The sequence below is a fragment of the Euprymna scolopes genome, chromosome 26 (genome assembly GCF_053919585.1).
Source record: "Euprymna scolopes isolate OS-2025 chromosome 26, ASM5391958v1, whole genome shotgun sequence".
In the NCBI taxonomy this organism is placed as follows: Eukaryota; Metazoa; Mollusca; class Cephalopoda; order Sepiida; family Sepiolidae; genus Euprymna; species Euprymna scolopes.
Window position 1 is genome coordinate 75,673,707 of NC_136507.1, and position 12,951 is coordinate 75,686,657.

The 12,951-nt window shown below is 32.3% G+C and overlaps 2 protein-coding genes across 2 annotated transcripts in view; both read left to right on the forward strand.

The window, feature by feature from the left end:
* Nucleotides 1-2,977: 2,977 nt before the first annotated feature.
* On the forward strand, nucleotides 2,978-9,677 carry LOC145248195 (NEDD4 family-interacting protein 1-like). The gene has a single exon (XM_080110056.1). The coding sequence runs from the start codon at nucleotides 3,154-3,156 to the stop codon at nucleotides 4,075-4,077; it is 924 nt and encodes a 307-aa protein (XP_079966182.1). The 5' UTR covers nucleotides 2,978-3,153; the 3' UTR covers nucleotides 4,078-9,677.
* Nucleotides 4,976-12,951, forward strand: part of LOC145248196 (akirin-2-like) — a 51,213-nt gene continuing 43,237 nt past the window's right edge. Inside the window, exon 1 of the mRNA XM_080110059.1 lies at nucleotides 4,976-6,106. The gene's annotated coding sequence lies outside the window, so the exon portion shown is untranslated. The remainder of the gene's footprint in view (nucleotides 6,107-12,951) is intronic.

A 12,951-nucleotide genomic window follows, 5' to 3' on the forward strand; every position in this document is an offset into this window, starting at 1 on the left:
TGAAAACAAGGGAAAAAAAACTCAACATAATTCAAACTTGTGAGATTTATGTCGTGTTGCTTACGACTTCCCATTAATTACTTAAAAATTATTTATTTATAAAAAAAATCTACTTGATCTATTTACATGATTTTTGGAATAAGATATTTTCTTTCCCACATGTGTACGTACATCACAGTTTTTCGGTAATTGCATAGATTGGTGAGCTTTTAAACTGCGTGAGCCTTTTCTAGTCTCACACAAAAACACACGTTCACATTTCAAGCTATATTACTTGTCATATGCATACGCGCACACAAACATACACGCCCACATCCACACACGTACATATATTCACGTTCATGTACATACACTCACATTCACGTGTATACTCACACACGCGCACACGTACGCACACAAGGACAACGTCACTTTCCCTTTCAAAGGAAATCCACACATGTGCAAAAGACCACCGGAAACAAGTATAAAAGCAAGAGACAAGCTGCTTCCAGCCTTTTTCAGACCAGCTTTCTAGCTGGGCGGTCTACAGACCGACAGCGTGCCTTTTTGGCATGCGCGCGCACGCACGTACTTCACACCACTTGCAACTATGTGGGACAAAAAGCTATCAGACCATACATACACTTTATACACTTTCTATCTCCATAACCTGGATTGACTTTCTCACTCTATCTCCCCTTCGGTTTTCGTCCATCAACACAGACATGTGCACGACTCTCTACTGAGCTTAACCCTCTCTTTCTACAGGCCGGCTTGCCACTTCGCGTTTCTTTATTGCATTCCCCTTTCCTTCCACGCGTGTAGTCGTCAACGGCCGAATGAACACGTGTACACCCAAGACTTTCATTTCTCAACAGAAATTAAACGATATGTTTATTTTATTCCAGCATTTGAGTTCTTTGTTTCCTTCATTCAATACGTATCATTATTTTTTCTTGTAGTGAGTTAGGGTATTTATATCCTGGTCAGCAACAAAACCAACATATTTCACATGAGAACATTATTATGTACTTGCGTGTCATGTTAAAATTAGTAGATATTCCAAAACATGACGAAAAGTGATCCAATAGAAAAATAATTACAAGTCAAAATAACGTATGGAGTTTTATTGTATGAGTTAAGGTAGAAAGATTGTGTGACCAATTCAGTATGACAAAGTAACTTATCGCCACTGACTTGAATTTGGTTTGCCATTTTTAAACAGAACCTAATTGTGGCTACTTTTTATTAAAAATACATCTAGCACATCTCCTTTTGGATAATTTTTCATAATTTATACTAATTTTGACATGACACGTAAATATGTAATGTTTTCACCTGAAATATAGTGGCTTAAAAGATCACTAATCTACAGAGACACCGATTGGTGCTAAGAACTCAATGGGCTCTGAAATTCGAGCTTAACTAATTTTTAATATAAGACGGAATTCTGGACAAGCGCCTAATTTGGTTTCCATCCAGTACTAGTGCTCAATTAAAAATGTTTATTTTTCCTTCAGGCTGGGATCAGAGTGTAGTATCTGTTCTGATGCTACTGCTACAGTGCTTGCAACACTAAGTTAATTCGGCGTTTCTATATTATACAAACAAAAAATAAATAATTTTTGGGTTCGTATTACTGTACACATAGATTCGAAAAAGTTGTCAAAAAACAAATATATAACAAATAAATGTTATCAAAGGCAAGATAAGTTACTTTTCTACCTAACTGGATATATTTTTTGTGTTTTTATTCAATGTAACATGTTTATTCAGCTCGAAAAACATGCAGCATTTACCGATGTATTGGAAAATTCAAAATGGCGCCCGACTATCTCTTTAACACGGTAAGTTTGGGAAAAGATGTTATAAATAATAAACTAGACAAAATAATATTAAAAAAACAACCGAATATATGTCAACTTATGCCACGGTAACATATATTGAGCGAATTTCTAACAGTATTTTGTCTAGTTTATTATTTATAATACCTTTTCCCAAACTTACCCTTTCCGAGAGAGAGTCGGCCGCCATTTTGAATTTTCCAATCGGTAAACACTGTATGTTTTTCGAGCTGAATAAACATGTTACACTGAATAAAAACACAAAAATATATATCTAGTTAGGTAGAAAAGTAACTTATCTTGCCTTTGATAACATTTATTTGTTATATATTTGTTTTTTGACAACTTTTTCGAATCAGTAATACAAACCCTAATTTGTAAGTGAAACAAATGGTACCTATGTAATTGTCAGGTCACAAATAATAACAGATCCAAAAATTACGAAAAACGATAAGGCAGAAAAATGAAAAAAGAAATTTGTGAAAGGAAGTGCCATCACTATATTACGCTTATTAAAAAAGATAACTTGGCAGGGGGATAATTAAGTTCTGTTGCTTACGTCACGTCACAATCGTAATTCAAAATGTCGAACAGAATTTATTTCCCATATAAACTTTGTTAAAAACAGTTTTTCATATTTTTTTAACTTATCGTTTTCCGTAATTTTTCGATAAGTTACTATTTGCGACATAACAATTATGTAGTTGCGACTTTTTTTTTTTTCTTAGTTTGTAAGCGCCGTTAATTCTGTCCTCCTTAGTAAAGGCGAAACCTTTCTAGACTAAGGCAATTTTTTATTTCCCAATACAGAGTGTCCCTTTTGTGGGAAGCTGGATATTCTTCCACGATAAAAATGACCTTGCGTCAAATTGTGCTCTCGTGGGAAAGCAAATAAATATGAGTAGACAAGTAAATAACCAAATTTTCGAGAGAGAGAGAGAGAGAGAGGGGAAGAGGTTATATAATTTAGTTTAAAAGTCTAATTGTAGTCCGCAGTTTCGTATGTATATAAAACGTTACAGAAACAGATTTTGCACTTATTTTGAGATTTATAAGATTAAAAAGAAAGATTTCTTTATTTACTAACCCAGATAGATCTTAACAATTTCGAAAAATATTGAAATACAGTAATTGTTAAAAAATGTTACGAAACTAAAAGTCGTAAATAATTTAAAATCGAGGCTATTTTTCCGTTTTGGACACCATATTGTTGTCAGAATTATTGTGTACAAATATTCACTGAGTGTATTGGGAATATTTTACGAAGCTTGAAAGGGACATTACACCTTTGTTACATCTGTAAAAACGCTTCTTTGTCGCCAGCGCCACGATGGACCGAAATATAAGGTACACGGCGTTGCAAGAGGAGAGGGAAGATGACGAAAACGAAGAACCAGTCCCGTCATCTGCAACGACGGACAACTGTAGCGTCCATGCAACTGAACGTGCAGGTCTTACTTCTTTTCTTCAAACGTCTGAAGCTGCGCCCGGAGTAGGCAGTTCGAACCCCGCATTCTCCGACGATTCGGCTCTTCTTCCGCCTGCCTACGAAGAGGTCAGCAGGGAAAGGCAACCCGAAGGAGCTGGATACGAGCAGCAGCAACAACAAGAGGTAGCAGTAACAAGGGCAACCCCTGCAGATGCCAAAGCAAATCAGATGGCCCTTGGTGACCCTTCCACTGTCGGGTTACCACCTTCGTACGCCGTGGCGACCGACCTACCGTCCTACGAGGAAGCCGAACGACTCAAGCGTCAAGAAGAAGAGGAAGAAGGCGAGGAACGCATCCTGGACGGTTGCCGTATCCACCCTTCATTTTTCCACCATCACAATCTGAGGTCGTTGGCGGACGAAGAGCACATCCACATGGAAGAGGGCTCCGACCAAATGGTCTCCACCACGGACCGCCTTAACGGGCCGGGAATGACTGTCGGTACTGACTGGATCTTCTTCTGCACTTTCGTCATGTCGTTCCTTTTTAATTGGCTCGGTTTCCTCATGTCTCTATGCATCACCAACACGGTTGCGGGTCGATGTGGGGCTTTGGCCGGCTTAGGCCTTTCCATGGTCAAGTGGGTTGCTATCGTTAAACACAGTGGATTTGCAGGAGATTTGGCCGCTGGAGAGTCGTGGTTTTGGTGGATACTTATGCTCTGTGGATTCCTTCTGTTTATCCGTGGCTGCATGCAGTACGTTAACGTTAAATACGAGTGGAAAAGGATCACAGGACGCCTTCATCATTTCTATCTTTTCTAATACCCCCCCCCCAATCCCCATGCGATTATTATTATTATTATTGGTTAGTTGTGTTCACATTCCCCGTATACTTAACTATTCCCCACCCATGGTTGTTTTCTGATACGACAGACAGTCCTGTGTGAGAAATCTGGGCACTTGTGCAGATTAGCGATGTTCTTAAATCAAGGCATTTCAGGTGAAAACATTACGTACTTACGTGTCATGTTGAAATTGGTATATGCACTTCTGTTACCGTGCTAGTTTTTTTTTTTTTTTTTTTTTTTAATAATTAAGTGCTAATGCAGAGAGTGATCCGCGCTATTTTTTAAATCGTATTTCCATGTTTAATTAAAGTTTTGTTTTTTTATTCAATTGTAAGGTTAAAGTGCAGAGGTACAAAACACCCTCCCCCATGTTAAGAATGGCTTTTTAAATAATAAGGTTATTTCAACACAGATCACTCTCTACATGAGTACCGAAAATAAAGTTGGTCCTCCTTCTTGTGCACTTATTGAACTGTACTATTTTTAAAATAGTATTTTCAAATTCAATTAAAGCTTTACGATGTAATTTTTTTTCAATTAAATTTTTAGGTGAAATTACAGAATAATTACAAAACACATGTTAAAAATGGCTTTGAAAATAACGTTATTTCAACACGGTAACATAAATGCATAAGTACCGCAAATTACGAAAAATGATCCAGTAGATGTATTTTCAACAACAAAATCACCCGCAATAATGTTCTGACATTTTGTGCTTAAAATGACGGAATTACAATTATTTAGTCAAAATGATCGATTGTATTTACCTTGGATTTTGAGAACTCTTAAACATTAAATCATACAATAAAACTACAAATCGATGAACTCGATATTTTTTTTAGTTGTAATTATTTTTCTACTGGGTCATTTTTTTTTTTTTTTTTTTTTTTTTAATAAATTTTGGGAATTTATACTTATTTCTACATAACACGAATTTGAACTAAACTATTTTTGGCATTTTTAACAATAACCAACCAAAATAATAAATAAATAAAAATAAAGAGCGAGCGAAAAAGTAAATATACAATAAATAAATGATACCAAAGGCAAGATATAAGCTACTTACTCTTCTACATATCCAGATATTTTTGTGTTTTAACTTAAAGCATTTATTTACTTTGAAGCAAATTTAGTTTCAAATCTGAATTAGAACAAAACAAAAAAAAAATCACTTTTATTTTGATCCTTTGTATCCTCGATAATCGCTCAAATGTCGAAAATGAAATAAACTACTTTCACCAATCGTGCGAAAATGTTTTAAATGTATTTTGTTTAATTTTTGAGCGATTATCGAGGGCCCAAATAGCTATAACGAAATCGATTTTTTTTTCATTCTAACTCAACATATTTGGCACTATTTTTTTTTTTTTTTTTTTTGCTTAAAAGTAAATAAACGCTTTATAATAAGTTAAACAAAATAAAAAAAACAATTTATCCCGGTAGGTAGAAAAGTAACTTGCCTTTAGAATTTGTTTGTTTGGCTGTTGTAAAAGATGCTCACTTTTTTTTTTTTTTTAACCCTAACTTAAGTTTTACGATTAATGCAAATGAAAGAAAAAAAAATGAGTCTGGTTACTGACACGAATCCAAATTCGGTCATTTGTGCTTGTTAGTAAACAAACGAAGGTAAACATGAATTTTCGCAGGCGCCTCTGTCTTATCAAAGAACCGTTTGCTTCTTCCTTTTTTAGTTTGTAAATTTTACGTAAAAACATGAATGTGTAAAAAAAAAAAAATAAACAATGCTTAATCGACATTACTAAGTAAACATTTCGTCTTTTTCTGTATTCATATCAACAAAACTAGTCTGTCACCTCCTTCCTCATCGTCTCTCTATATAAATGCATTCGGACCCATAAGAAATCACTCACAAATCCTGTGTCCTATCAATTCTCATTAAATATTTTATGTGAGAATTAGATCGTATATTGCAGTAGCGGCCGTTCAAGTAATCCATTTTTTTTATTATTATTTATCACCAGCAAGTCGCCCAGGTTCATAAGGTATTTTTATTTTATTTTTATTTTATTTTTTTTTTTTTACGACCTGCCCCAGCGTAGTATAAACACCCTCAGCCACCCTATATTAAGAACGGCTTTCGGAATAAACATCCTCAACCTACTTAAGAACAGCTTTCGAGGCTGGGGGGGGGTATTCCGAAAGCCGTTCTTAACATGGGGAGGTTAGTGTTTATAATACGCTGGGGCGTTCTGGGCTGGGGCACGTCGTAAAAATTTACCGAAACAAAATTTAAAAAATAATCAGTGAAGTTTTATTTTTTTATGGTGTAATTAATTCACCTCGACTTACACTAAAAGTTACTTTCCAAAGATTATAGTAATGTTGAGAAAAAAAACGAAATTAAAAAAAGAACATTTTCTTATCCTCACTCCCACTCCATAGATATCAACGAAAGATTAAAAATAAGATTTGTGTGTGTGTGTGTGTGCGTGTGTGTGAGATAGTATACGTCAACGCTCTGGAAAATTTAGATTTTAAAAAGAGGGTTCAGTTTGCTACATAACTTTAACGTAAAACGATCACCCAGTTCTCTATCTTAGCCTCCTAGCGTATGACAGAACAAGTAACTATTTCTATTTCCAAAGTGGCCGCCATTTTGGAAATACAAAAGCTGTTACTCGTTCTGTCCTTAGCTATATGGTCAAGAACTGGATGGTCAATGACTCTTTCTGGTCAGGAAGTACTTGATCATTTTACGTTAAATGCATATAGTAAAGTAGGCCTCTTTTAAAGTCTAAACGAATAAAATATTTTCCCAATCTTTCTAGATATTAGTGTTATGTAAAGCACACGAAAAGTAATAGAATCCCATTTTTATTTTTTCATTTACTGTAGCGTGGGTGGGGCAAAACATTTAACCGATATAACTAAAACATGATGAGTCGACCTAACCAATGATAATTTTAAATTTCAAACCACGAATTTTAACATTTATTTTCGGTACATTTTGAATTAAAGATTCCTAAGGTAAAATTATGTAAACAAGCATATTCTAATTTTATTTTATACAAATTTGTGTATTGTGTTAAAAAGAATAATATTTTAGTAAAAAAAATCAAACAAAAAAATAGTTTATTTAGGGCATTTTAGAAATTTATACACGGCCATGTTTCTTTAACCCAGAAAGAATAAAGGGCGATAATTCAATCAATATCTTTACTTTTGATCGAGTTATCGTCCTTGTTTATATTACGTACGATGAGAAGTCTTGAAAATCTTGAATAATTAAATTAATAAGTTAATAAGATAACTTTAAATATTACTTTTCTAGATAACGGATCTGGTGCAAGTTCAGAATTCAACTTAAAAAAAAAAACAGATACAGAAATAATTACTATAATTTGTAACGTACCCCCCCCCATCATGGAACGAAAATGGCAAGTTTCTAAATATTACGTAAATAAACAAATCAAGACGTTGTTTTGATCCGCCATATTTAATAATGGGAAGACAATTCGATTCAAACTACTGAGGCAAAAAATCATCCTTGTAATGACTACAATTTAATATGATTTTTTACGCAAAAAAACTACTTGATCAATTAATGATTTTTGGAATATGACATTTTCGTTTCGTGATAGGTACGTACATCATTTTTCTGTGCTTTTTTAAACTGGGTTGAATTTTGGCTAAGAACTCAAATCTGCAGTCAAAATTGTAATTTATGAAGTCTATTAAAAAATGTATTTTCGATAAAACTTCCAATATTATTTTTCTACACAATAACAAGTTCACATAAAATAAAAATTAGAATCGTATTCACGAATTTTAGCAAATTTTAGCCTTGGTCTTGTTAAGCTTTAATTTAGTCAAAAATGTTGGTAAGCGGGGGGGGGGGAAATGCAGAGACTGTTTATTTTTTAGATAGGATGTTCAAGTTAAATTCAATTTTTGCTTTATCGTTTGTTTGGTACTTGTACAGTTTAGTCAAGACATTAAAAAATGAAAATAGCGAAAAAAGGTTAAATTGTATGTATCTATTTTGCACTGAAGATCTCCGGAAAAAAAATTTCATTTAATTTGATCGAGCAGTTTTTATTTTACAGAAGAAAAACACGTTTTTTATGAGAGCGTGTTGAATTCGACCATTACGAAATTTGTTGAATTCGCCAAAGGGAGATAACTCCAGTTAAAGCGCTGACACTCCTTCCCCATCTTTAATACTAGCTTTTCTTCCTAAAAATCGAACCTTTTGCTCGATATCATAACAAATTGTTTTTTCGCTGTAAAAATAAAAAAATACTTCATGAAATTAAGTGAAATTTTTTTCAGAGAACTTAAGACTATAACGTGTACGTACAGTATAACTATTCTTTCAATATTTTCATTTTTAATGTCTTGACTAAACTGTATAAGCGCCGTTTGGTTATTAAATTATTAGATGAGTTACAAAACATCCTCCCCTTATCATGCATGAGTTTCTAAATAATAACGTTATTTCAGTACGGTCCGTATTCTGCAAATTTACAAAAATAAATTAACTGCGTTTTATTGACTTACGTAAATAATGTTAATGTGATTTTGTAAATATTAATTTGTAAATGTTCATGATAAAATATTTTTTTTGTTATTTCTGGTTTTCAACATTAACTATTTCATTATTATTACGCCACTGTTACACCGTATATTCATGATGTAACGTGGCAGAAAACGCTCCTCTGAGTTTGGTTTATGTATGGAAGATCAGAATAGCAAGAATCGAAAATGCTAAACAAAACAACAATAAAAATAAATAATAATCTAGTGGTCATTGCCATCCCTAGTGATATTTTTCCGTGACCTACGATGTAAAAGGGATATAAGTCTACAGCAAAGTTAAAACGATATCCTTATAATGAAAATATATAAAATGAAAAATTTGCGTCTTCTGGCCAGCCTTACATATTTATTGGTTTTTGTTCTCTGTCGACTGTCTATATTTACTTGCCTCCCCACGAGGGCAGAGTTTGATACAGGTCAGTTTTAATGTGGACAAAATCCGGCTCCCCTAAAAAAAAAAAAAAAAGACCCTCTAGATTGCCTCAGTCTAGAAGGATTTCTCCTTCACTGACCAATAAAACTCTAACACACATTATGTATATATTTTTTTTTTCATGTGTTCATAGAAATTGGATAATCAATCATGTAAATCTTTGTGTTTATATAACAGTGCTCGATAACAAGTAGAGCGGTATGTTGATTTAGTGTGTATTTTTATTCATACAAAAATTTCTGGCTACATATATGCATATGTGTTTCAGCTACGGCCTTCATATAAACTTTGCTTCGTCAGGCAAAAATGTTAAACTGAAGCTACATATAAAATTTGAAAACAAAAATGCATCTCGAATGTATGCACATAGGTAGCTAGAAATGTTTGCATGAATAAAAAAAAAAAAAAAAAACTATACTGAATACACGAAAATTATCAAATGTTCCTGACTGTTCTTTCTATTATGAGAAACTCATTAAAAATATGAAATTATGTTCAGAATATGTTGTTCTAAGAAAAAAAAGGTGTAAACTTTACGTTAATATCACGAAATCAATAAAATTGAACTTACTGATCCTGCAGTTCGTGTCTGTGTATTTATTTTTGCAATAAGTATACAAACTGTTGGAAAATCTCGTTTGAGTAAATTTGATGGGTTGGTTTTTTTTTTTTTTTTTTTTTTTTTTTTTTTTAACTTAATAGATTTGGTACTACTTTTGTCTTATATATTTCATGTTTTTTTTTCTTTTGCTATTTTTAAAAATACCTCAATCATTTAATACATGAAAATTTGCTAAAAACTTATTTTAAAAATGGTTTAACTGACGATTAAACTGCTTTATAATTTTTAAAATATGTTGTTTATTTTAAAAAAATTTTTTTTTTTTTTTTTTTTTTTTTTTTTTTTCAACTATTAAGATCAAAATGTTAAAACTTGTATAGAAAGAAACTGAAATTTTGGTTCTTGTCCGGAATTACTCCTCTATTTAAAAAAAAAAAACTGAAGCAAAGAAAGAAAAACATGATGTACCTACCCATGACGAAACCAAAATATCATATTCCAAAAATTACATGAATTGATAATATATTCATATCGTTATGAAAAAAAAAAAAAAAATTTTAAGCGATTAATGGGGATTTGTAGGCATTACAACATAAATCTAGTATGAGTTATCTCCCTTTATTTTTTATTTTTTTTTCTCTCAAAATGTTAGACTAGATGGTCACTCTTTGGATACTTATAGTTTGATTTTCTTATTTAAAAATAAAACTATTCATTTAATTTGCATGATTTTTGGATTATATTTTTGTTTTGTCATGTGTATGTACATTATAGAGATTTCTTTTACTTTTTTTTTTTTTTTTTTTAATATAGGGACAACTCTGCACAAGAACCGAAATGTATTATTGTTGATTTTAGTTTGTAATTACGGTTTTTTTAATCGAATTTAAAAAATTTTCATTTTTACACTATTGCATATTTGATTTCAATAAATAATCGAATAATAAATTTTTTAAAAATGTACGTAAAAGAGGCAATAAATAGAACCGAAGACACGCGTGGTCACAATTGTATTAACCACTTGTGTTTGTGCATGTTTCACCTATGTAGCTCACATATTGATTTAATTATTTGGTTCTTGTCCAGAATTTCCTCTATTAAAAAGCAAAAATAAAATAAAATCTGTGATGTACAAAACCATGATGAAATGAACATGTAATGTTGTATTCCAAAAATCACATAAATTAATCAAGTAGTTTTATTTTTAAATAGGAAAATTAAATTTAATGAGTATCCAGAGAGTGACTGTCCTACCTGTCATTTTGAAAAAAATTCAAACAAAGGAGATAACTTAACAATTCGAACTTACAGAATTTTTTTTTTTTTTTTTGTAATGCATACGAATTTCCATTAATTGCTTTAAAATGATTTTCTTTATAAAAATAAAATTATTTGATCAACTTGCATAATTTTTTTTAGGATGTGATATTTTCGTTTCATCACAAGTACATCATACAGATATTTTTTTAATATAATGGGAATTGGGAAAGAACCTTTTTATTTATTGTTTTTTTTTTTTTTTTTTCCATAAAGTTCATACAAGATTATTAAGATGACAGCTGGGCAAAGATGCATAATTATGAAATAAACACAGATATTTTTATTGCCTTTAAATAAAATTCTAATTTACATTCTAAAATATTGAAAATATTCTAATCGTTGGCAGCCATTTTTTTTCTCTACATGAATTTTTTTTTTGTTTTACAACAAATCAAATCATTTGACAAAAAAGCAAAAAACTGAAGATTCTTTTTAATACACAAAACAAATTTTAACAGAATCTAACAAATTTAAAAGCAGTAATGAAGAGGTTGGTAGTGAAATATACAAGTTGATAATTGGTCTCCCCCCCCCCCCGACAAAGAAGAGATTAGATCTAGTAATTCACTCCTGTTCATATTTTTCTCAATAACCACACCTTTAAATTTTGCACAAACATTTGTCATGGTGAAAGTAAATTTTTGCCAGAACGGATTTTCCAGGCTAACTCTTGTTGCTCTGTAGGAGGCATTATAGATGCTTGGCTTGTTTAATAACAATATTCCCTCTCGCCAATAACATTTGAAAGTACAAGAATGAAATGTTTGAAAAATTTGAGTGAAAACTTAACAAAATGTGAGATATTTTAACAGTCTCTATGCTACTATTGAATTGTATACTTTTTTTTTTTTTTCATTCATTGATTAACATGTCTTTTGCAAAGTTAAAAAGAAAAACACCCAATCATGCAATACTATTAAAATGATTAAATTGTTCCTTATTCATAGTCTGTTACCTTTAAATCTTTAAGTTAAATTATTAAAATTAAATTATTAAAGTGGCTGATATGTTTACTATTGTAAGGTTTTGAAAATTCAATAGTAATTTCGAAGCCTTTAAAAATGTTAAAGTTTCAAAGCAAAAAAAAAAAAAAAAAAAAATTAACGATTCAACTAGCAAGATTTGAAACCAGATCTATACGAAGATTGCCGCTGACATAGGCTATCACACGCCCACTTTCTGCCGAAGAATATTGGTTACTCCTCTTACCATAAGAATGCACATCACCAAAACAGTGACTCGGCTGAATGTATTCAAACATGAGTTTGCTGGAACGCTGAGATTCTTTTCTGATAAAAAGAATTTCGAACAGATATAGAATGACAGGTGGATTTGTAAAGATATCGAGGAGGTTCCCATCGTTAAGCATTCTTATGTTTGCTCCTTCATCATGATTCTTGGCATCTTCTCCAAGAACTAGACATCGTGTCTCCATTCTTCTTTCAAAAGGGGCTTAAGATTCACAGCTGAGGAGTGTGGTAAAGCCTTGGTGACCGAGATTGCTACATCTTCCAGCAGCACTTAGCTCCTACATGCGAGATCCAGATGATCCACGGGTAGCTGCTCAACAATGTTCCTAACCACTGGTTGCTGGACTAGTGATCACTCTTTCCATCCAACTGCAGCCACCTTCACTATTTCTTCTGGGGTCATGAATGAGGCCAAGACCACAACATAGTGAACTCTCTGAAGGCTGCCATTGTGAAGGTGTTTGCTGCTATAGAAAAGGATATTTCGCATCCACTTTGAGATGGAAATTTTGGACTAGAACCTATTTTTATTTTGTTATAAAAGTTTGACAAGACACACCTAAAAAAAGGTTGGAGGTTGAATTGGCTGAAACGCGTGAATAACATTCAAGATGGAAACTGTAGTCTGAATAATCCAATACAGAAAGTGGGAGGTTATCTCTGCTGGTAAATTGTCCAATATTATTATCAGCCATGTTGTAATTTTCAAAAATGCTTACATTA

Coding starts and splice junctions, on each gene's coding strand:
- LOC145248195 (XM_080110056.1), top strand. CDS start 3,154: ATGGACCGAAATATAAGGTACACGGCGTTGCAAGAGGAGAGGGAAGAT.